The sequence below is a fragment of the Astyanax mexicanus genome, chromosome 4 (assembly GCF_023375975.1).
Source record: "Astyanax mexicanus isolate ESR-SI-001 chromosome 4, AstMex3_surface, whole genome shotgun sequence".
In the NCBI taxonomy this organism is placed as follows: domain Eukaryota; kingdom Metazoa; phylum Chordata; class Actinopteri; order Characiformes; family Acestrorhamphidae; genus Astyanax; species Astyanax mexicanus.
Genome location: NC_064411.1, coordinates 30,790,139 through 30,812,755, shown reverse-complemented (window position 1 = coordinate 30,812,755; position 22,617 = coordinate 30,790,139). Strand labels below are relative to the sequence as shown.

The 22,617-nt window shown below is 39.2% G+C and overlaps 2 protein-coding genes across 3 annotated transcripts in view; both read left to right on the top strand.

Moving 5' to 3' along the window:
* The first annotated feature begins 394 nt into the window (after positions 1-394).
* On the top strand, positions 395-18,577 carry gorasp1a (golgi reassembly stacking protein 1a). 2 transcript variants are annotated; one of them, XM_007231642.4, is made up of 10 exons: positions 395-610; positions 3,387-3,467; positions 4,398-4,601; positions 4,706-4,792; positions 5,823-5,953; positions 6,071-6,200; positions 6,278-6,362; positions 7,417-7,563; positions 8,284-8,643; positions 18,412-18,577. In XM_007231642.4, exons 1-9 carry the CDS (start codon positions 548-550, stop codon positions 8,610-8,612), a joined length of 1,257 nt encoding a protein of 418 aa, XP_007231704.3. In that variant the 5' UTR covers positions 395-547; the 3' UTR covers positions 8,613-8,643; positions 18,412-18,577. The 2 variants fall into 2 exon arrangements, with proteins under 2 accessions (XP_007231704.3, XP_007231705.3); XM_007231643.4 differs by lacking the exon at positions 18,412-18,577 and having other exon boundaries at positions 7,426-7,563; positions 8,284-11,301.
* Positions 18,578-18,792: 215 nt separating this feature from the next.
* LOC103041884 (myosin-7) overlaps positions 18,793-22,617 on the top strand; it is a 29,074-nt gene continuing 25,249 nt past the window's right edge. Inside the window, exons 1-4 of the mRNA XM_049476825.1 lie at positions 18,793-18,841; positions 20,320-20,522; positions 22,079-22,222; positions 22,314-22,470. Coding sequence (XP_049332782.1) covers positions 20,322-20,522; positions 22,079-22,222; positions 22,314-22,470 — 502 coding nt within the window. The 5' untranslated portion in view covers positions 18,793-18,841; positions 20,320-20,321. The remainder of the gene's footprint in view (positions 18,842-20,319; positions 20,523-22,078; positions 22,223-22,313; positions 22,471-22,617) is intronic.

The following is a 22,617-nucleotide window of genomic DNA, read 5'->3' as shown; positions in this document are numbered from 1 at the left end:
TAAAGTCGTAATATTACAAGAATAAAGTCGTAATATTACAAGAATAAAGTCGTAATATTGGGTTTTTGTGACCATTCCAGTCATTAATAAAGGAAATAAACATTTTAGTGATGCAGGATGACTGTGTATTTTTAAACTATATCATGATCAAAAATACTGTGAAGTATACGTGATATGCATAAATACATTTCTCTCTTCTCCTAGAATCCTCCACCTTCACCCGGGGTAGGAGAAGAGGAGTAGGAAAGAAGGAGGAGGAGAGGAAGAGTAGCAAAAGTTTCTGGACGCAGCCTTAGTGTGTGGTGGGGTTGTGCAGTTGGGACACAGCCAGTGTGTTCACTGGGCTGGAGAGCCTGCAGGAGGATCACAGATCCACCGATCCTCCTCCTCCTCCGGCTCGATTACTCTGGCCTGGCCAGCTGGACAACATGGCTCCTGAGTGATGACGAGTCTGATCCTCGGCTCCGGATCCCGCAGTTTAAGAGTTTAATAGAGTAATTAAACAGCAGCAGCCTGTACTCAGAGTACTGAGATAACTCAGGGAGAGATGGGTCTGACCCAGAGCGGCGCGGGGGCGGAGGGAGGAACCCACGGGTATCACGTGCACGGGGTAAATACCTGTACTGGAGCTTTACTGTCTCACCAGAACTACTGTTTCTGTTACTGTTTCTCATCTGTATACTTTATTATTATTATGCTGCTCTCACTCTGTTCTTCATCAGTCAGGAGAGACCCTCACGGGAGAGAAAACTCCCACAGAACAGGGGTTATTAGTTTTTGGGTGTTGGGTCATTTATTCTCAGCACTGCGGTAACTGTAGTGGCTGACATGCCGGTGGTGTATTAGTGTTAGTGTGTGTGTGTGTGTGTGTGTGTGTGTGTGTGTGTGTGTGTGTGTGTGTGTGTTTGTTAGTGTCAAGTTAAGTCAAGAGACTGTCATTATATCTGAGTACAGGTACACAGTGTAAAGAAATTGCACTCCTCTGGAACTATGATGCAAAATTCAACAAATTGTGCAACACAGAATAAAAACACTTCAATAAATACAATAAATACATCAGACAAGAGACAATTTAACAGAGAGGACAATGGAGTCTGATATGGTACTGTCTAAAGTGTGTGGTAAGAATAAGGTGAATAGATGTGTAACATACTGTAACATATAGAACATACATAATTACAGCAGTTTCTGAGGTAGAAAATGTACAGTTCTTATAGAATTTACCAGCAAATATGCTGATGTGTATAGAGGCAGTTACAGTCTCTGTGTACTGAGAGAGAGAGAGAGAGAGAGAGAGAGAGAGAGTGTGTGTGTGTGCATGTGTTGTGCTGGTGAGCTTGAGTGGAGCAGACACAGCAGTGCTGCTGGAGTTCTTAAACACTTCAGTTGTTTCTGTGTGCGGTGTCCTGTAGGCAGTGTCCTGTGGGCAGCGTCCTGTAGGCAGTGTCCTGGGACCACAGATGACTAGAGAATGACCAACAATAGAGCAATAATTAGATGTGAGCGACACTGCGTGACGATCCGTCAAAAAAAGACTAGCATGTTTAATTTTTTTTGAGAGAGTACTACGGCGCACAAAGTAAACTTATATTTAGTTTACTACTTGAGGCTACCTAGCTAACTCGCGCAAGGATGTGGACAATGTTTGGTCAGTGTATTGCCAGATCCCAGATTAAGACACGAAGTTTCTTGTATTATCACATGTACTATGTTATTTTGTTCTCCTCTGGTCAGGCAACTTATAAATACATATATATATATATATATATATATAAATACATAATATACATATGTATATTACATGTTGTTAAATAGCCACACTGGCAGTTAGAAAATTCCTAGTTAGAGTTCATATAAACCACCCAAATAACAGCTGCTCTGTGGTGGTCTCTCCTGTGGAGTCCCGAGCAGTGAAGAACAGGATGAAAGTATGCAGAGATACAGATCCAGGACTCTGTAATTATAGAACTACAAATTGTTTATGTGCATGCAGTATATGTTTCTAACTAACAGTGTTCATCATATATCTTGACACAGATCTTTAAGACAACACAAGCCTGATTAATGATTGAAAAAAAGTATTGTAAATTTTATTAATATGTATTTAAAATATGGAACTTTTCAAAAAGTTTGAGCTTGATTATTTTAAGCCAGAGTTTAACCAGGAATTATTTTTATCTTGTCCTGTCCATCCCATCTCATCATTATCATTCCTCTATAAAGGTGTGACAAATATGGGATTTAGTGCCTGATTTACACAGGGCTCTGTAGGTTGGGCTGCTTGGCACTGATGAACTAGTAGTTGTTCTCTGCTGCCGCCCTCTGCTGGCAGGTGCTATTAAAGACTTTATAGCAATTATTTGATGGCTAAAATATTTTAAGCATTACTTAATATAATTTAATACTTAAATTATACTTAAACAAATATAACAAAATATAAATTATACTTAACCAAATATAACCAAAATACAGTAATATAACAACAAGGAAATACCACAAAACTAACCAGCCTATTGATTGCATGCATATAAACTGAAAACAAAAAATTAAAAGTAAATACAGTAAATGGCAAAATCAACACGGAAGTGACTGCTTTTAAGCATATCACATTATCACGATATGGAGTTTATCATGTCAGTTGTTTTTTTGTATCAATTTTATTGTGTACAATACGGCATGGCACACCCCTAATAATGACTGAAAAAAATTGTGGGTTTACAAATGTTGCTGTATTTTACAGTTCTTCCTTTTGTTGTTGTTGTTCATATTATTATTATTATTATTATTATTATTATTATTATTATTATTATTATTTAATATACGTAAACCCTTCATTCTAGTAGGTTTAGGTTAATCAAGTTTGAGTGACGCTTGCGGGGGCTTTACTAAACTTTGCTGGCTTATTTCTGCCAATAGGGTCTGTTTTCACTCATGCACACACTGAGATATCCCAGAATACTCTGGTTAGTACTCTAGTTTACATGCACTGAAAAATACCATTATTGAAATGAAATCCAGCTCTCCTTATCAGGTTTCTTAACAAGATGTTAGACATTATTCTGATCTAAGAATTAATATGCTTAACTGCAGAAATTCGATTATGAAAGAATCTTTACACATATAAAAATTGTTTAATTTCAAACTGTAATGTAGACAGTTGCAGTACAACATGGAAAAATATATTCACTTTTAAATGTATTGTATAAAATTCATTTTACATATTTATTTTCTGTAAGGCGACTCAACTAGTACTTTACAAAAGTGCAAAGAAACACCACAAAGTTTAAAATCAAAATCTAAAAAGAATAAAAGTAAAAAAATTGCTCATTAGATTACTTTCAGTGATTTTCAGTCAGTATTGTTGAAAATAATTTTATTTTTAACAGGTTCAGGAGAACTCTCCCGCTGAGAAAGCTGGACTGGAACCGTTCTTCGATTTCATAATTTCCATTGGTAACACTCGTCTTGTGAGTAAACACACATTTCCTTTACCTTTTTCTGTTTGTTTTAACATGTCCTACTGCCCTCCTGTCCTGCTGCATTCCTGTAATGCTGCCCTCCTATCCTTTTCCCCTTTCTGTCTTGTTACCTTCATGTCTTGCCACCCTTCTGTCCTGCTGCCTTTTTGTCCTGCAGCCCCTCCTGTCCTGCTGCCCTTCTGTCCAGCTGGCTTCCTGTCTTGGTGCCCTTCTGTCCTGCTGCCTTCCTGTTGTGTTGCTTTCCTGTCCTTCTGCCTTTCTGTCCTGCTGCCCCTGTTCTGCTGTCCTTCTGCCCTCCTATCCTGCTGCTTTCCTATCCTGGTGCCCCTCCTGTCGTGCTGCTCTCCTGTTCTGCTACCGTCCTGTCCTGATGCCCTTCTGTCCTGCTGCCCCTTCTGTCCTGCTGCACCTTTTGTCCTGCTGCCCCTCCTTTCCTGCTGCCCTCCTTTCCGGCTGCTCCTCCTGTCCTTCTGCCCCTTCTGTCTTGCTGCCCTTCTCTTCTGCTTCCCTGCTGTCCCACTGTCCTGCTGCCCTTTTTCCTTGCTGTCCTATTGCTCTTCTGATCTCCTTCTCCCCTTCTATCCTATGTTCTCTCTGCCTTCCTGTCCTGCTGCCAATTCTGTCTTGCTACCCCTCCTGTCCTGCTACCCCTCCTGTCCTGCTGCCCTCCTGTCCTGTTTCTCTACTGTCCCACTGTCCTGCTTTTCTTATTTCTTGATGCTTCACTGTCCTGCTGTTCTTTTTTGCTGTCATATTGCGCTGCTGATCTCATGTCCTTCTCCACTTCTATCCTGTGTTCCCTCTGTCCCACTTCCTGCTGCATTTGTGTCCGTTTGCCATTTTGTCCTGCTGCCCTTTTAGTCCTGCCGTCTCAATGATGCCACAAACTCTAACAGCTCATATTTCTTACCTTATCAGAACCAGGAGAATGATCTGCTGAAGGACCTCCTGAAGGCTAATGTAGAGAAGGCGGTGAAGATGGAGGTGTTCAACACGAAGAGCATGAAGTTCCGGGAGCTTCAGGTTGTTCCCAGCAACATGTGGGGCGGGCAGGGACTTCTGGGAGCCAGTGTTCGCTTCTGCAGCTTCCAGGGAGCCAATGAAAATGTCTGGCACGTCCTAGTGAGTCCCTCCTCTCCTTTGTCACCTTCGATTTAATTCTGTTTCCAGGTTCTAAAGTTTTGAGGAGTCTAAAGTTTTAACTCTATGATTTCTCTTGTTCTGAGGAAGTGGAGGTCAATTCTCCGGCCTCTGTGGCTGGACTTCGGGCATTCACTGACTTCATCGTGGGAGCAGATCAGGTCTTACAGGATGTAAGTAATGATTAACATTTCAGTTCCCATGACGATGACAGGTTGTTGTACACCATCCAGTGGCTAGACAATTGGCGTCTTCCCAATAAAAAAAAAATGTTGGCATAGCAGCAAGCGATAGGTGGTGCAGTAACATATTGTTCCGGGAAACCCTGGATAGTTTGGAAGTTTGGAGAAAGATGGATGTGATGCTAACAACCAGACTCAGTAGTGTTTAATTGGGCTTGCCACGTTGTTAACAGACAAGCTTAGCAAGGTTGGACCTGCTGGGCTCGGCAGGGTTGGAACTGAGATGCTAACAGACACAGAGCCCAGGTTTGGAAGGTTTAAAGAAGGTTAGTCACAATGCTAACAGCCAGTTCGGCATTGGCTGTATTTGTGAATCTAAGGCTATGTTCACATTACCAGGCTAACGTGACTCAAATCTGATTTTTTGCACAATGTGGCTCAGATCTGATTTTTTTCATGGCTGTGTAAACTTGCCCCATTTTTTTCTCTCAAATCTGAGCTACTTCCATGTGAGGATATGTATCTGATTCGTGGACATGCAACCTGAATGTGAATGGTCAAATCGGAATTCATGCGCCTTTTTGCTTTTACCAATGCACTACGTGCTTCTCTTTTGTACCCACCCATCTCTTGGCTCAGCTGTGCAGCTATAGCTGCAAAAACAGCAAAAGCAAACCGCCTTGGCTTTTTTTCCTCCTCCTTGACCTGAGCATATACTTCAGACCAGCTGTTTGCTCTCCACTCCAGCAGAAGATGCTCCACATATGAGCTGCTAACATATGCATTTATCGTTATAAAGCTACGAGTCGTCTCTTAAATGTGAGGGGGTTTTTTTTTGTTGTTGGTGAAGAAGGTGACGTTTATACACGTATCAATGTGTGCATGTGAGACGTTTTAGGGACAGATTTGTTCACATTACACACAGATACAGATCACTCACATTTGTGAATGTTTGGTAATCATTAAAATTCACTGTTGTCTGAGAAGCTGCTGATGAGGCTCATTGTTTCTGTCTCTGCAGGCGGAGGACTTCTTCTCTTTGATTGAAGCTCATGAAGGAAAGCCACTGAAGCTTCTGGTCTACAACACTGAGACCGACACCTGCAGAGAGGTGCTCGTCACACCTAACGGAGCCTGGGGGGGTGAAGGCAGGTAACAAAGAGACAAACAAACAAACAATAAAGTGTTCAGTTACATACACATTTGTACATTAGTGAACATAAGTAAAATTGTCTAAAAGAAAAATCCTTATCCTTTCTTTTCTCACAGTCTCGGATGCGGAATCGGATACGGATATTTGCATCGGATCCCGGCTCGCCCCGACAGTCCTGAGTACACAGAAGCGAATCGCTCTCCTAATACAAGACATGCTGCAGAACCATCAGCGGAAAATGCTACAGTATGTATTAAAACTAGAGTGTCTGTGGTCTGATATCAGCAGTGTTTCAGATTAGTAACTGCAGTGTCTTCTCTCAGATCACAGAACACTCATTAAATGAAGATCCAGACCTGAGCTCGACCCCCCCTCTGCCCCCCCCTATCCACAGAGTCATGGATCCAGGTAAGAGAGCCCAAGACATGCTACGGACAGAACCAGCTGAATCAGATTAAATTACATTACATTGTATTTAGCAGACGCTTTTATCCAAAGCGACGTACAAATGATGAGGTACATAAGCAATAGAGGACATAAAAATTTAAAACAGGGCAAAAAGTTAAAACATTTATAAGAGCCAGAAAGGTAATAAATAGAGCAAAAAGGGTAATATTGGGATAGAGAAAGAAAGAAGGTGGGGGGCAGAGACCACCCACACAGCACTGTACGAGCAAAATGGCAACATGGAGTTCAGGACGAAACATTCAAATATTCCTCCTCACAAAAAAAATCTAATATTCTATAGGAAGTAACCAATATGGGAATTTAGGGCCGGTGCTGATATACACTTCTATAACTTACAGAGAGACTACACCCTGTGACGAGTGCTGTCAAGTATAAAAAAATGATTAATTAAGTAATTAAATACATCCTCTGTGATTTTTTATGAATTGCATTTAATCGCATTCATCAACAAAGTACTTTAAACTTTACAATTTCATTTATTGTCCATTTTTTCCTCTTCTCCTGGATGTAAATGTTGTATGAATCCTGATCTGGCCATTAAGTTGCATTGCCACAATTCGGAATTTTAATTAAAATATGAAAGTTGCCCACATCGGAATTAAAAAAATTCATTTTTTTTTTTTGCTGAGCTTCACGTGTAAGAAAATTTCAATATTGTATCATATTACAATATTTTGTTTTTGCAACACATTAATTTTCAAAGCCACAGTATAGATTTGTAATCATAACCTTATATATATATAAGGATTGGTGCCGGACAGGGCTTCAGTTTGTTTTGCATAAAAAGCAAAAGTAAAACTATTGTACTGTATGTATTTTATACATAAGTTAGTCTGTTTTTTTATATGATTACCTTTTATTCTAAAATTTATTTTAAACCATTTAAGCAATATATTTAACTGTAAGCCCTGTATCGTGATACGTATTGTATCACCAAGTTCTTGGCAGTATATAGCCCATGTGTGACTGTAGAGTAAGAGTTTATATCTGTCAGGTTTTTCAGATGAGTTGGAGGGGAAGATAAACTTTGAGGTGTCTGAAGCGGATGAGAGGAAACTGGATGTCTCAGTTTCATCAATCGACATGGAAAACACATCCCTGGCTATTCAGGAGGACAAGGACAGTGAGCTACTGGATGTTGGTGAGTTTTCTGAGCTAATGCTGCATTCCATTTGAACTTGGATATCAGAAGCTCTGTGCAAGTTGTATGTAGGAAATTTAACCTAGAAAATGCAGTTATATATATTAGTGTTGTCGATTGCTTAAAAAATTATTATATTCATCGTAGTTTTGGGCAATAAATCAATGAACTTGAATTTACAGTTAAGAACTGTGTTTTTATAAAAATAAATTTTCTCTTAGTTTACATTTCCGCTACCTACGCTCCCTTCTGGGCTCCTGTATTTCAGAGAGTCCTTCCTCCAATGCGCTTGCCACACACACACACACACACACACACACACACACAACAACACAGCAATAAGGGGAAAGCTGGAGTATCTGAATTAGGACCACATATGAAAGTGGCTCAGATCTGATTTGAAAGAAATCTGATTTGGCTCGTTCACACAGCTGTGAAAAAATCAGATCTGAGCCAAATTGAGCAAAAAATCTAATTTCAGTTACTTCAGCCTGGTAATGTGAACGTAGCCTTAGTTCAGTTATGTGACGACAGTAATAATCTTCATTTTTCATTTCACTGCATCCCTAACTGGAACACAGTCAACTTAGATGTTACATAATTCCCATTCCCTCCAACATCCAACTTCAGACTTTTCAAAATTATTATTATTAGAACAGAAGTGAGAGATGTAACTTCACTGGTGGTAATAATAATGATCTGAATATTTTCTGTCGGCAGGAGATCACAGTGAGCACCTGGGAGCCCCCGCTGAGACGTTTACAGCTGCAGACCTGATCTCCTCCTCATTCCCGGAGCAGCGGACCTCACCTATAGACGAATCTCTTCTGGCGAATCTCTCGCTTCACTCAGACCCACACGCTCCTCATCTGGAAAACAGCTCAGCTCCCACTAATACCCAGTTACACTCATCAAGCCCCTCCCCTCCTCCTGAAATCCCCTTCCCATCTGCGGCCCTGCCCAGTACCCACTTTCCTTTAGCCTCTGTGAGTTTATCATCAGAAGCAGAAGAAGAAGAGTCTGCAGAGCGTAGATCTGACCTGGACTGATGGAGGGCTGGGCTGAGTGAGGGTCTGCAGGGTCAGTGAGTGCTACTGCTCCACGGTTCTGTTGAAATAGCTGCTTCTGAATCACTGGAGAGACTCTTGCGTTGTTACTGTGTGGTCAGGGACTGTTTTTAAAGGGGGGCTTCACCAAACATCACATCTGATTTAATCTGATCCTCAGATGCAACAGTTTTGTACATAGCTCAACACAGTCAAGACGGTTTTAATATAATTTATAATCATTGACAAATAAGTACACACCAAAAGAAGTACTAGAAGAATCTAATGAAGCTTTATAGGTGTAAATGTAATGATAATATATGTAAGTAATTACGAAATTACAGTGAATTAATATGTTTATTTCGGAAAAATGGGAAATTGGGTATGGAAGGTACAGGTTTTGTATAGCATCCTGCAGTACATTTACCCACAGATGTTTAAGCTGGGCCTGTAGATCCTGCTCTACACTCATAGGGTGCCAAAGCCGCATCCCGACTGGTACCATATTTGCATGATTAGCCATGAATCTGGCAACTGGGCAGGACAAGGAAGTGTTGGAATCTGGCAAATACAGACCTGTATACAAATCCCTTGCTCTGTGTGGGTGAGCATTATCCTGCTGAAAATGGCGATTTTAAGCCCTGCCACTGTGATGATTATTGGCTTACGGATGGCATAGATGGTGAAGAATTTGTCAAAATCTAGTGATACCCCTTTTTCAAAGTGGATAAAAAAAGTCTTCCAGTGCATTGTCCAGGGTTGTGTTGCAGTCTCACAACTCCCACTAAAAAGTACACTACTAAAAAGTAGCCTCTATTAGCCTTTTAATAGGGCAGCACAATTTCGCCCTCTTGCAACATGATACAGTGTCTAAACAGACCACACCTGTAATCATTTACATACCTGCCTAAACACAACTAGCTTCGTGATTGTTTTGTAAAATCCTTTTAGCAAATTTATTATCCAATTAATAAAAAAAATAAAAAAACGGTATAAGGTGCCAAAAATCAAATAACTAAATAACCCAGAAGAGCTCAGATGTGAAATAAGGTGAACTTCCCCTTTATTAATTAGCAGAATTAACTAAAGAGGTAAAAATCATCAGGTTTTAAACACTAGTCTTTAATTTAAGTTTCTGGTTTAATAAGGCTTTATAATAGTTGAGTAATATAATGGTTTAATTGTAGTCATTTTTTAATCAGTTTTACTTTGATTTGATTTGATTGAGTCATTATTTAAACTACACATGTGGTGCTTGAAAATTGGTGAACCCTTTTTCTATATTTCTGCATAAATTTGACCTAAAACCTCGGCCATTTTCATTTATTTATGGAGGAAAATGTTTAAATATTACATAAACAGCTCTGTTAAAAATTAAGAGGACCACTTCAGTTTCTCTGATTGTGCTATTTATAGGTTTATGTTTGAGTAAAATGAACATTGTTGTTTTATTGTATAAACTACAAACAACATTTCTCCCAAATTCCAAATTAAATATTGTCATTTAGAAAAAAAAAGATGCAGAGCTTTCAGACTTCAAATAGTGCATAGAAAACAAGTACATATTCATGAAGTTTTAAGAGTTCAGAAATCAATATTTGTTGGAGTAACCCTGGTTTTTAATCACAGTTTTCATGCATCTTGGCATGTTCTCTTCCACCAGTCTTACACACTGCTTTTGGATAACTTTATGCCACTCCTGGTACAAAAATTCAAGCAGTTCAGCTTGTTTTGATGACTTGTGATCATCCATCTTCCTCTTGATTATATTCCAGAGGTTTTTAATTTGGTAAAATCAAAGTGGTCTCTTATTTTTTTTTCCAGAGCTGTGTATGAGAGGTATTTGGAAAGTGTTTGGACCTTTACTTTCAGGAATTTTAGTCTATTGGATAGCCTACTATGGATTAATATCAGGACTTTTACTTGGCTCTATTCCAAAACATTACATTTATTTTCTTTAATCATTCTTTGTTAGAACAATGTGTGTGCTTAGGGTCGTTGTCTTGCTGCATGATCAGTGTTCTCTTAACAAAGTTACCTTAATTGACCTTGTCGACTATTACACACCTTGATGTAAAGAAAACTGTGCTCCCACTCACACCTGTTGTCATTTTATTGATCTTGCATTTTATTAGTCTGTAATATTTTTTATCATTTGTCTATTTGTAGGTATTTAGAACAAAGTTGTGCATGTTGAAAATTCCAAGGCTTCTAAACTTTCATGCACCACTGTATGTATGAGTGATTAGGTGTGTGATAAACAGGGTAAACTGGGGCTGGATTTATGGAGATTCTTTGATTGTTTTATAGTATATGAATTGAATCATTTTGTGATTATTTTGCTTTTATTTGTTTTAGATTTTTTTTAGTGTGAATGAATTTGAAGAGGTACAGAGTGTTATAGAGGCTGATAGAGTGTGATAGAGATGGGCAAACAGAAACTATGCCTGCTATAATAAACCTTTTAGCTGGAATGTGTAAAAAAAAAAAAAAAACCTGCATCACTGTGCTTCACTTTTGAGGGGTGGGAGGAGTTTTAGTTGTGTTTACAGAGTTTACACTTCCAGAGATAATAGGAGATGCTGGGTCTTTTATTGGATTCATTATCCTTTTATTTCATGCCTGCTGGTCATATCTTTCAGGACTGAGACTTCTCACTCTAATAAAACGAGGCTCATCTCATATAAAAACATGTCTTGTCTTGTCTTGTCTTATCATGTCTACACAGTGTCTCTGATGTGAAGCATCACTCTTTCATAACTACAACAAAATGATATGAAGCATGTAAAATCCTCTTTAATGTAGTCTAAATATTTAATATTTATTATTTTAAGATCATTAGAGCAAAATAATGAAAATTAATAACTAACTATATTTCTAAATTCTTTGTGCTTTTATAAGTGATTTAATGTACTTAAAGTGTCTTATTGTGTTTGCTGAGAATTTTGCTTAATTCAAAACACTTCACTGAGTAACAGATCGTTTTGATTTGTCAAGAATTAAAGCTTAAAACAAGCAAAAGTATCTGCCAATGGAATAAGACCCTTTTCAAATTCTGACAATGCAAAAATGAGAAATTTCAGCTACTTAAACTAGGTTTAAGAGGATTTACCTTGCTAGGCCGAATGCCACATTAAGCATTCCAACCATTACATAAACCATTTAAAATGCTGTGAAACTTCAAGCACAGGAGAGCTCCTGAACAGTGCTCACATACAGAACTGCACTGTGGAGCTGGAAATTACTGCAAAAGGGCATGGACAGCTCATCCAGAAGGTCCCAAAAGAACTCAGAACAGCATCTAAAGAACTGCAGGTTTTACTTTCCTCAGTTAATGCCTGTCTCATATTTGCCAAACAATCATCTTGACCATAATAACTGATAGGCCCATTAAGACCATCAGTTACCATATTAACTAACATGATATTCCAACACCCCTGAGGACTGCTGCTGAGTTTGGTTAGCATCATCCATGTTTTTAACCAGCTCAGTGGCCAAAGGGCAGCTGATCTCATGCTAAAACGCCACTCTGAATGAATGTATTTCCTTTAGCTAACAACCAATCGTTGAATCAGTGACTTTTTCAGAGGCTATGAGGATCATATTTAAATCTCTAATGTATCTAACAATAATCAAAAGGTAAGAATAACAGCATCTTTCATCTGCTGAGAACAGAGCTCTGATGAGGGACTGATTAGCTTTGAAGAACAGCTGCTCCACAACAGCTGCCGTCAGTGGTGGCTGGATGGAGCCCTGGTGAATCCCCGCTTCAGCCTGATATATATCCTATTTAATAGCACAGCATGCAACAAAGGCTTGCAATAGAGAGTGCTTAGCCTGTTCATCACGTGCAGGAAAATATTATACTCATAAATAGATTACATATGTCAGCTCAGCTGCACAACTTTAGTACATTTCTTCTCTTTACTGTTCACTTTTTTTTTTAGCTTACTACTCTAAACAGTACAACAGCCCCCAACAGTGTCAACCAAGAGGTAAAGGAGAGCTCTGGTGTAAAATGGACTTTTGTTGTAGTAAAACGGACTTATCTTTGATGAAGTGCACACCTCCGTTCTCCCACAGCGTACTGGGATCCAGAAATTTGAACAGTTCCCAACACCCTTCAGACTGGGTGACACAAAGCATTATTTGCCCCGATGAATTACTTTTTCCACCATTATCCAAGCTCAAAGTAGCTCCACACCTCCTTGCTAGAATCCGGAGAGCCCCGACATTTAAAACAAGGCATTAATAACTTAAAAAGTGCAAAAGAATCTTAATACTAAAAAAATACTGTTTGCATTCCACAACGCTAGATTCAGCTCTGAGCACCCCCATTACTGTTCTGAAAACAACAAACATATATACATAGACTCTGCATAGCCTGCCTCCTGGCGCCCACTGCTGCTATGTGGGATCTATGTATATATATGTCTATGACATTATCAACACAAATATGGCGGCGCACTGAGCCGAAGCTATCCTTATAGGATGTAAACAGAGGTTTTTAATAAGCTAGCGATTTTAGCTAGCGGGTTGTGCCACGTAGCTTGTTTTAACACGGTAAATGCGCAGAATACACTCTGATATACTCACCTCAGTTTATATAAAAAATTTAAGTATATTATTATAGTATTCATCATCGGCACATCTTATGTAAACAGTGGGGCTGTATTATTTTTGTATATTTTATATAGCAAGGTCAGATAGGTATCAGCTTATATATAAAATAAAATGTGTAACAGATGAAGAGGTGACTGTAGGTTGTGATAGCTTTAGCAGAGTGCTCCCCTGTTACTCACTTTATAGTCAGTGTGAAAATAGAAGCGAGCGCTCTGGGACCCCTGCATGTTTCTGAACAATAGGGCTGATTTGCTGAGTAAAGGCAGCATGTGGTGTGTGTGTGTGTGTGTGTGTGAGCACTACAGGAATATGAGGAATGTAGAGCACGCTTCTGACCTCCAGCTGTCTGCTGTCTGTTACATTTATTTACACTTTTCTCCTCTGTTTAGCCAGTGATGAACAGACAATAAAATATTACAATCTATTTATTTATTTTTTGAACTATAATGCGCACTTCATATCCTTTAATTTTCCCAAAATTTCGACAGTCCACCTTATAATCTAGTGCACCTTATGTATGAATTCTACCAGTCCGGTTTTAAGAAGCAGTTAAGCTGCTGGCTATACTGTACAGGGATGGCTAGAGCTGCTAACCAGGGATGGCTAGCTCTGCTAACCGGGGATGGCTAGCTCTGCTAACCGGGGATGGATAATGCTGCTAACCAGGGATGGCTAGAGCTGCTAACCGGGGATGGCTAGAGCTGCTAACCGGGGATGGCTAGAGCTTCTAACCAGGGGTGGCTAGCTCTACTAACCAGGAATGGCTAGAGCTGCTAACCGGGGATGGCTAGAGCTGCTAACCGGGGATGGCTAGAGCTTCTAACCAGGGGTGGCTAGCTCTACTAACCAGGAATGGCTAGAGCTGCTAACCGGGGATGGCTAGCTCTGCTAACCGGGGATGGCTAGAGCTGCTAACCAGGGATGGCTAGTTCTGCTAACCGGGGATGGCTAGCTCTGCTAACCGGGGATGGCTAGAGCTGCTAACCACAGCTGTCTAACGCTGCTAACCAGGGATGGCTAGCTCTGCTAACCGGGGATGGCTAGAGCTGCTAACCACGGCTGTCTAACGCTGCTAACCAGGGATGGCTAGCTCTGCTAACCGGGGATGGCTAGCTCTGTTAACCGGGGATGGCTAGAGCTGCTAACCACGGCTGTCTAACGCTGCTAACCGGGCCGGAGCTGGCTAAGCACTGATAACCCCGGCTGGCTAAGCGCTTGCTAACTGCGGCTAGTGCTAGTGCTCACTCTTGGACAAAATAATTCCAAGCTTACTGTAAATAAACAGAAGCTCTTTACTCACTTTTCAGGAGAAAAAATCTGTGTAGATTAACATCCAGTGCTTGTTTGACTTTTAAATATATATATATATATATATATATATATATATATATATATTAGAATTACAGTTTTGTTTACTTTGTTTACTTTATTTTGAGGGAAACATGGCGACATCCTTGCTCACTTCGATGTAGTTACTAGTGTTGCTTATAGTGCCTTGTAATCTGGTGTCCCTTATGTATGAAAATAGACCAGAAAATAGATGTTTATTGATAGTGTGCCCTCTAATCTGGGTTACTTTATAGTCTGAAAAATACTTGATTACTTGTGATTAGGTCTAAGGAACAATTCACCATCACTGATTCACCAGGCAGGCAGGCAGGGAACTAGTGCCCCATTTTTAAAAAAGCATCGCTAAAGTGCCATCTATAGTGGCAAAACGAGACAAAGTGCCTGCTAGGGTGCCCCTTCTTGCAACAAATGATATCTGTCCTCTATATCTAGACATTTTGACAATGAGAAAACAAAGGAAAAGCCATTAGGAAGTGCCTTCTATGCCAATGCTACCAAACAGTGTCCCAAATGTTTCCCTTTCCAGTAGAGAATACCTGGTTAGGTGCCTCTTTAATAAATAAGTGTCCCATCAGTGGATTAACAATGTGTTTGCTTATATGTGTCCTTATATTTGGATGGTACAAAGATTAAAGAACTCCCAACTCCCATTGTATCTATAGTGAACTATAGGCTCCTGTGGCACAGCCTAAGCTTTTGTCATTAAAGCCATTTTTCCCTTACATTATTTTTACTTTTATACCTTTACTTAAAGCAGTACTTTTACACTTTCACTTTTACATGTAATACTTCACATTTGACAGGAGTATTTTAAACCCTAGTATCTATAATTCTATAATGAATGAAAATACTTTTTACACATTTTTTTTCTTACATCTTTTTACATCTATTAAATTCAGTTTTGAGTTTTGCCAAACCCTGCCTTATGTATTTGTGTAGTTGTTGAAAAACTATATGTTCAAAAGATCCTGATGCAAATCTAAACTAAAAGTGTAATAAGGCCTTTTCCCAATATGATTAGATCTGAAATCAGATCAGAAAGTGTCAGAATAAGGAACAGGACTAGGACAGGTATTAACAATATTACTGAAGAGGTTTGATTTAAATAAATCAGCACTATGCATTTTTTGCCACTGAATGTCACACTAGCCCCTCCTTTCTCTACTCTTACTGCCTGCGTATCAGATTACAGGAGTATCAGCATATCACAGTATCAGAAACATGGATTACTGGAGGATGCAACTATTGGTATATCAGAGTAATATAGTATCAAGGTATGGGAGTTTCGGAATATTGGAAAAATATCAGAATATCTCTGTAACAGGATATCAGTGTATCTATTTATCTTCACACATGGACGAAATTGTACCCCTCGGTTAAGAAAAACCCACAATGGACACAGAATTATTAAAAGTATAAAAATGTTTTGGAGTATCAGAATATTTGGTTATCAGAGTATTGGAACTGTGGAGCAGAGGCATGTAAAGTGTGTTGAAAGCCTCTCTGGAGAGAAGCTAATGTTGGCTTTGCACAGGGTGCAGCCGAGACCTCTGCTGATAAGCCTGATGAGACCCATCAGCACCAGAACACCACCACTTCACACATGCCTCACACCATGGGCTTTTAAGGAAGATTCTTATTTTAAATCCACGGCTCTCTGTGGCTTTTTCTTTACTTCCTAAATCAAAGATGTTTTAATAGAGATATTAAGAAGATGTTTCAGAATATTTTAAATGTTTTGTGTTTAGCCATACCTCCCTCCTTTGTCTGTTAACATCATGTCTCTAACCCTGCCACTGGTAGTATTACAACCTCCCCAAAACACATTTTTCTAAAAGCCATAATGACTATAATATTATATTAAAATGGTAATGTTGATAAATTTGGCATGCAATAGGCTCCCTGTTTCAGCTGCATACATGCCCATTAAAAATAAATGTATTTTAGAAAATATATTAAAGAAGCTTAGTTGGACTGGAGTTTGCCTGGAGTTCTCTTGAGTCTCAAGACTACATACGTCTACTATGTTCTTGCTTGAGTGTGATGGCGTAAAATGGGCAGGTTTGATAGGTCAAGTATAAACCAGTAGGGTGTCGGAATGGAATATGGAATATCTCATCCAATATGAAATATCTCATCCAACCCCAATCAGATTCACTCTATCTGGATGCAGAGACTGGTCTGGATATGTTTTTTTATGATAAGAAACCAGAATGAAAACTAGCTAAATTAAAATTGGAGTAACAATGCTATTTTTAAAATGTAAGGAGTAGGAAAAAAAATGTGGTCTAAAAATTACCCCAACAGCAACTGAGTGGTCCGGCTGTTTAAAATGTTGCCACTATGATTGGGAAATCGCTCATTTAAATCCAGGTCATGCAGCTTGCCATCCGCTGTTGGAGCACAATTGGCCTTCCTCTCTGGGTGGATAGATAGGGCTCTTTCCCCTCATCACCTCAAAAGGGTGATGTCAGTCAGCACAAGGCATCTGTGAGCTGCTGTATCAGAACCGAGTCGCTGCGCTTTTCTCCAAGCGCACTGGCTATGCGATAATGATGCATCAACAGCAGTTCGAAAAGAGGCTATCATTGAATTCACATATGTTGGAGGAGGCATGTTGTAGACTTCACCCTCCTTGTGTTGTAGCAGCTGAATGGGTGGGACAATTGGCCACAATTGGGGAGAAAATGGGAGAGAAAAATAATCTGTATAGTATAGAAAGTATAGAAAACCAACATTTCAACTAAAGTAAGGAAACAAATTATTTGACACCTCTACCGATCAGAATGTAAATCATGCCCACCCAGCACATAAAGACTCTTTGTGTCACACTTTTGCTCCAACCCTGGCTGATGTCTATTGTAACATTGTGTCCTTCCTGCTAAAAACATTCACATTTTCTGAACTTTCAAATGTGTATTGTTAGAAATTATATAATTGCTTTCACCTGAATGTTTAATTCTGCACTCTATCATCTTGCATGCACAGTGCTGTGTGGGCAGTCACTGTCGTGTCTCTTGGACACCGAGTGGGACTGCACACACACACACACACACAGAAGGGGTTTGATTTCATTCTCTGCTTACAATGTAAAAATGAAAAAGTTGAGAAAAATGAAAATGTATATTTTTTCCCATTTTCTTCTACTCTACTCAGCTGTATATCCCCCCATCACTGGTGATGCCACAACACAAGGAGGGTGAAGACTAGCACATGCCTCCTCCGATACATGTGAAGAGCCACTGCCTCTTTTTCAACTGCTTCTGATGTAGCATCACAGCGCGCTCGGAGGAAAGCGCAGCAAGCTGGTTCTGATACATCAGCTCACAGATGCCTTGTGCTGATCAACATCACCCTGAGAGTGACAAGGGGAAAGAGCGCCATCTACCCACCCAGAGAGAGCAAATTTAGTTGTGCTCTCTCAGGGCCCTGGCAGCTGATGACAAGCTGCATGACCAGGATTCAAAATAGCAATCTACCGATCATTGTGGCAGCACTTAAGACCGCTGGAACATGTTTTTTTTTTTTTCAGTGTAGGGTGTCTTTACTTTACTGCATTCCATATTCGCTTCTTTATTAATGTTTAAAATATCCGATTTAGTACCTTTAACCAATGGGTGTGCCCCAAAAGTATTTAGATATGTATCAGATGCGTTAATGTGACTAACAGATTTTACATACAGCTTTGTTTGTAATCTTCATTGTTTTGTTTGCTCTTAGTATGGTATAAAATGTACTCTACTCTGTCTATTTCTCTGTCAGCTGATCCATTTGTCTGTCTGTCTGCCTGCTGGTCTGTCTGTCTCGATTATATGTTCCATTGTTACAGCCCTGTGGGTGGATGAGGTGAGCGGTCAGGCCTGTGGAGAGCTGAGGTGGAAAGACCCATAAGTGAGCGATAAGTGAAGAGCAGATAATGCAGCATTCCTGGCTGTCAGCCCGACTTCAGCCCTGAGAGCAGGACCCGACCCGATGTGGTCCGTGTGGGGCGCGGGCCGTGGGTGGAGTCCAGAGACAGCTGTGACCTTATAGGGTTATGGTCATAAAGAAAGCATTAGATATAAACCCCTCAAAACTGAAAACTACAGCTGCGTCGGTGTACCCATTCTGCGTGAGTCCGCACCGTGTGTTGATGCTCGACAAATTGTCTTTTACTCTGGTCTGCTTATGAGAAATCTGAGCTGACAGCATCTCTCTCCCTCTTTTTCAGATTCAACTGAAGTTTCCTTCGTTCTCTAACTCCAGTAAGGGACAAACAGGTGCGTTTCTTCTTGTTTTATTCTCTTTTCAATTCAATTTCATTTCTTAACTTCATTTTAATGAAAAAATACAAGACTACTGAGACAAAAATATAAGATTTACTTATATCTAGTTAGATATTACTTATCTATGAGTGGCAAAAGTGTTTGGACTTTGAGCACATTCTTCTGTTTTTCTTCCATAAACTGCTTCTTCAGATAATTCCATATCATTTCTACTGGATTAAGATCAAGATTTTGACTTGGCCCCAATCCAAAACATTAACTTTATTTTTCTCTAGCCATTCTTTGGTAGAATAACTTTATGGTATTTAAGGTCATTGTCTTGCTGCATGACCCCAGCTCACAGCCATATGTCCAGACATTTTCCTTCAGAATTTGTTTTGATTCAGAATTGATTGTTCCATCAAAGATGGCAATGATGCCTGTCCTGTCCCAGATTAACCCTCCTGTTATGTTACGGGCCAAATTGTCCCGTCTTGAAGTTTGAAGATAAAAAAAATAGTTAAAAGTGTTTTTTCAGTATGAAACTTCTTCTGCTTGCCTTAATTTTTGTAAAATATGAACATTCATCTCAAATTCATTTCATCTCAAATATTTGCAACTGTTGCAAATGTTGGTCTTACAAAAGTAATAAAGTGGGGAATCATTAAAAAAAGGTTGAACATGTATTTCTTTTATGAAAAATGAGTGAATTATCCTAACTGAACTATTACCTGTTAGAGGTAAAAAAAAAAAAAAACACTATTGCACTAAATATTAATTATATTAATAATAATTAGCAATGGAGTTAGTAATGAAATGAAGGACTGCTGGTTCTGATAAATGAACATAACAGGAGGGTTGAGCAAAACAGGCCAAAATTATACTGATACTACCACCACTGTGTTTCACAGATTGGATAAGGATAATGTTCTAGAATACAATGTTTTCCTTTGTTCAATCATAATGCTTTTTATTTCATCCAGAAAGATCTATTTTGGTCTCATCCATCCACAAAAAGTTCCATCCAAGTTCCATCCATCCAAAAAAGTTTTATGGCTGGTCCATGTTATCTTTAGTAAACTAGAGACGGGTAGCAATGTACTTTTTGGAGAGCAGCAGATTTCTCCTTGTAACACTGCTATGCACACCACTGTTGTGCAGTGTTCTCCTCTTGGTAGATTAATGAACATTAACATTAGCCAAATGTGAGAGAGGCCTTCAGTTGCTTAGAAGTTACATACCTTGGGTTCCTTTGTAAGCTCACAGACTATTTCACTTGTTCTTGCTGTTGCTCTTGATGTGATCTTTGTTGGTGGATCACTCCTGGGGAGGGTAATAAAGGTCTTGATTTTTTTCCATTTGCACTCAATCGGTCCAAACTCTTCAAACTCATAACAGGGGCACTTTCAACAGGAATATTTACCCATTATAAACAGAGCAAAAACACTGTAAACTGTAAATGCAGTAAAATACTGTGACCCCTCGCAGGGCAGTCATGGGGGACGCTGAGATGTCGGTGTTCGGGGCTGCAGCTCCTTACCTGCGGAAGTCTGACAGGGAACGCCTGGAAGCTCAGACTCGTCCATTCGACATGAAGAAGGAATGTTTTGTGCCAGATCCGGAAAAGGAGTTTGTTAAGGCCAGCGTCACAAGCCGAGAAGGGGACAAAGTCACCGTTCAGACTGAAACTGGAAAGGTCAGGTTAAACCTGCACTTCCTACAAAACACTAATATCACACACTAACACTAGTACTACAACTATAGTAGGCAATAATTCAATATCAATATAGAGGGTTCATACACCAAGAAATGTGCAACTTTTCATGACCATACAATTGTTAAAACATCGGGGCAGTCATGGACAATAAAAAAATCAACCAAAGCTATAAGCAAAGTTGATACAGTAGGCCTTAAATTAATTTGATTTAAAAAAAATCTTTAAGCAATGTTGACACACAATAAATGTGTGTCAAATACTGAGAGCTCTTTGATGTAGGGCTAAATTAATGATCAAACTCTTAGCTCAAAATAGTTTTTTTCCATCAATAGATAAAAAAACACACAAAGATTTGTAGATTGCAAATTTCCATGACTTTTCCAAAACTTATCCAAGCCTGGAAATTGCTATTTTGAAATTCTGTGACTTTTCCAGGTTTTTCTTGACTGTACGAACCGTGAATATAAATCACAAAAGAAAATGGTTCAATATTGGTCATTCAATTTCCCCATACAGTATTGATATTTTGACATACATTATGCACAGCATCTGTCACTGGCTGACAGACTTAATTATAGGATGCATTACATGAATTGACATTAAATTATTATTTTTTTTTATTGAGATTTTTTTCCTGTGGCTTTTGTATAGTTTACAGTGCTGTGAAAAATGTTTTCTCCCCTACATATTTTTTTTTGTTTTTGCGTTTTCTTAATCATACTTAATTTTTTTAGATTAACAAACACATTTTAATATCAGATAAAAATAACTAAAGTAAATATAAAAAAGTCTTTAATTGCCTAATTTGCTAATATTACAAACTGCAATTAAGTGCTTTTTAATTTTTGTGGAGGAAATTTGGTCCACTTTTCTTTCCAGATTTGTTTTAATTCAGACACATTTTTTTCCAGCATAAGAAGCCTGTTTAAGATTATCCACAGCATCTCAATCTGACTTTGACTAGGCCACTCCAAAACCTTCATTTTATTTTTTTCAGCCATTTAGAGGTGAACTTGTTTGTGTGATTTGGATCATTGTCCTGATGCAGAACCCAAGTACACCTAAGCTTATGGTCACAACTGATGGCCGGTCATTCTCTCTAAGGATTTTCTGGTAGAGATCAGAATTCATGGTTCCATCAATTACAACAAGTTGTTCAGGTCCTAAAGCAGCAAAGCAGCCCCATCATCATTTAAAAAGTGTTTTCAATATTTACTCAGGTTATATTTGTCTGATATTAAAGTTTGTTTGATAATCTAAAAAATATGTATGCATGACAAAAAAACTAAAACCAAAGAAGTCTGTAAGGGGCCAATTCCTTTTTCCGGCACTGTATATTAATATCAGAATTATATTGTATCAATCAGAAATAAGAAATGCAGTATATTGTGATCTAAATATTAGCTATTTTATCCATACATAAATTATGTGCTGGTCTAAATTGGTTTATACATACTGTAGTAGTGTTCAGAATAAAACATATACTTGGTTTCTACTGGTAAGCGACTGTGCTGATGCTGTTGTTCGTTTCTTAGACTCTGACGTTTAAGGACAGTCAGATTCTGCAACAGAATCCTCCCAAGTTCGATAAGATTGAGGACATGGCCATGCTGACCTTCCTCCACGAGCCAGCTGTGCTGTTCAACCTGAAGGAGCGCTACGCTGCCTGGATGATCTACGTGAGTTAGAACATTCAGACCAGCTGATTGGAATATTGTGGTTTTGTCTGAACAGCGTGACAGGAAATGTTTTTTTCTTTTGCTCTTACAGACGTACTCCGGGCTGTTCTGTGTGACTGTCAACCCCTACAAGTGGTTGCCAGTGTACAATCAGGAGGTGGTGATTGCCTACAGGGGCAAGAAGAGGAGTGAAGCTCCTCCTCACATCTTCTCCATCTCTGATAATGCCTATCAGTACATGCTAGCAGGTAAATCAGATAATGAGATCACTGCTCTGCTGTCTTTAGATGATACTTTATCTACAGAGCAATGATGAACTAACAACTTACACTTAATTACCCAGCTATGGTAAGCATCCTTACTGAAGCTTAGTGACTACCTGTTCAGCAACAGCT

Bases quoted from the DNA above. Each gene is read 5' to 3' on its own strand.
- gorasp1a (XM_007231642.4), top strand. From the start codon at position 548: ATGGGTCTGACCCAGAGCGGCGCGGGGGCGGAGGGAGGAACCCACGGG. The intron at 4,602-4,705 runs GTGAGTCCCTCC...TCTTGTTCTGAG, and splicing joins AAAATGTCTGGCACGTCCTA to GAAGTGGAGGTCAATTCTCC. The intron at 5,954-6,070 runs GTAACAAAGAGA...CTTTTCTCACAG, and splicing joins GCCTGGGGGGGTGAAGGCAG to TCTCGGATGCGGAATCGGAT.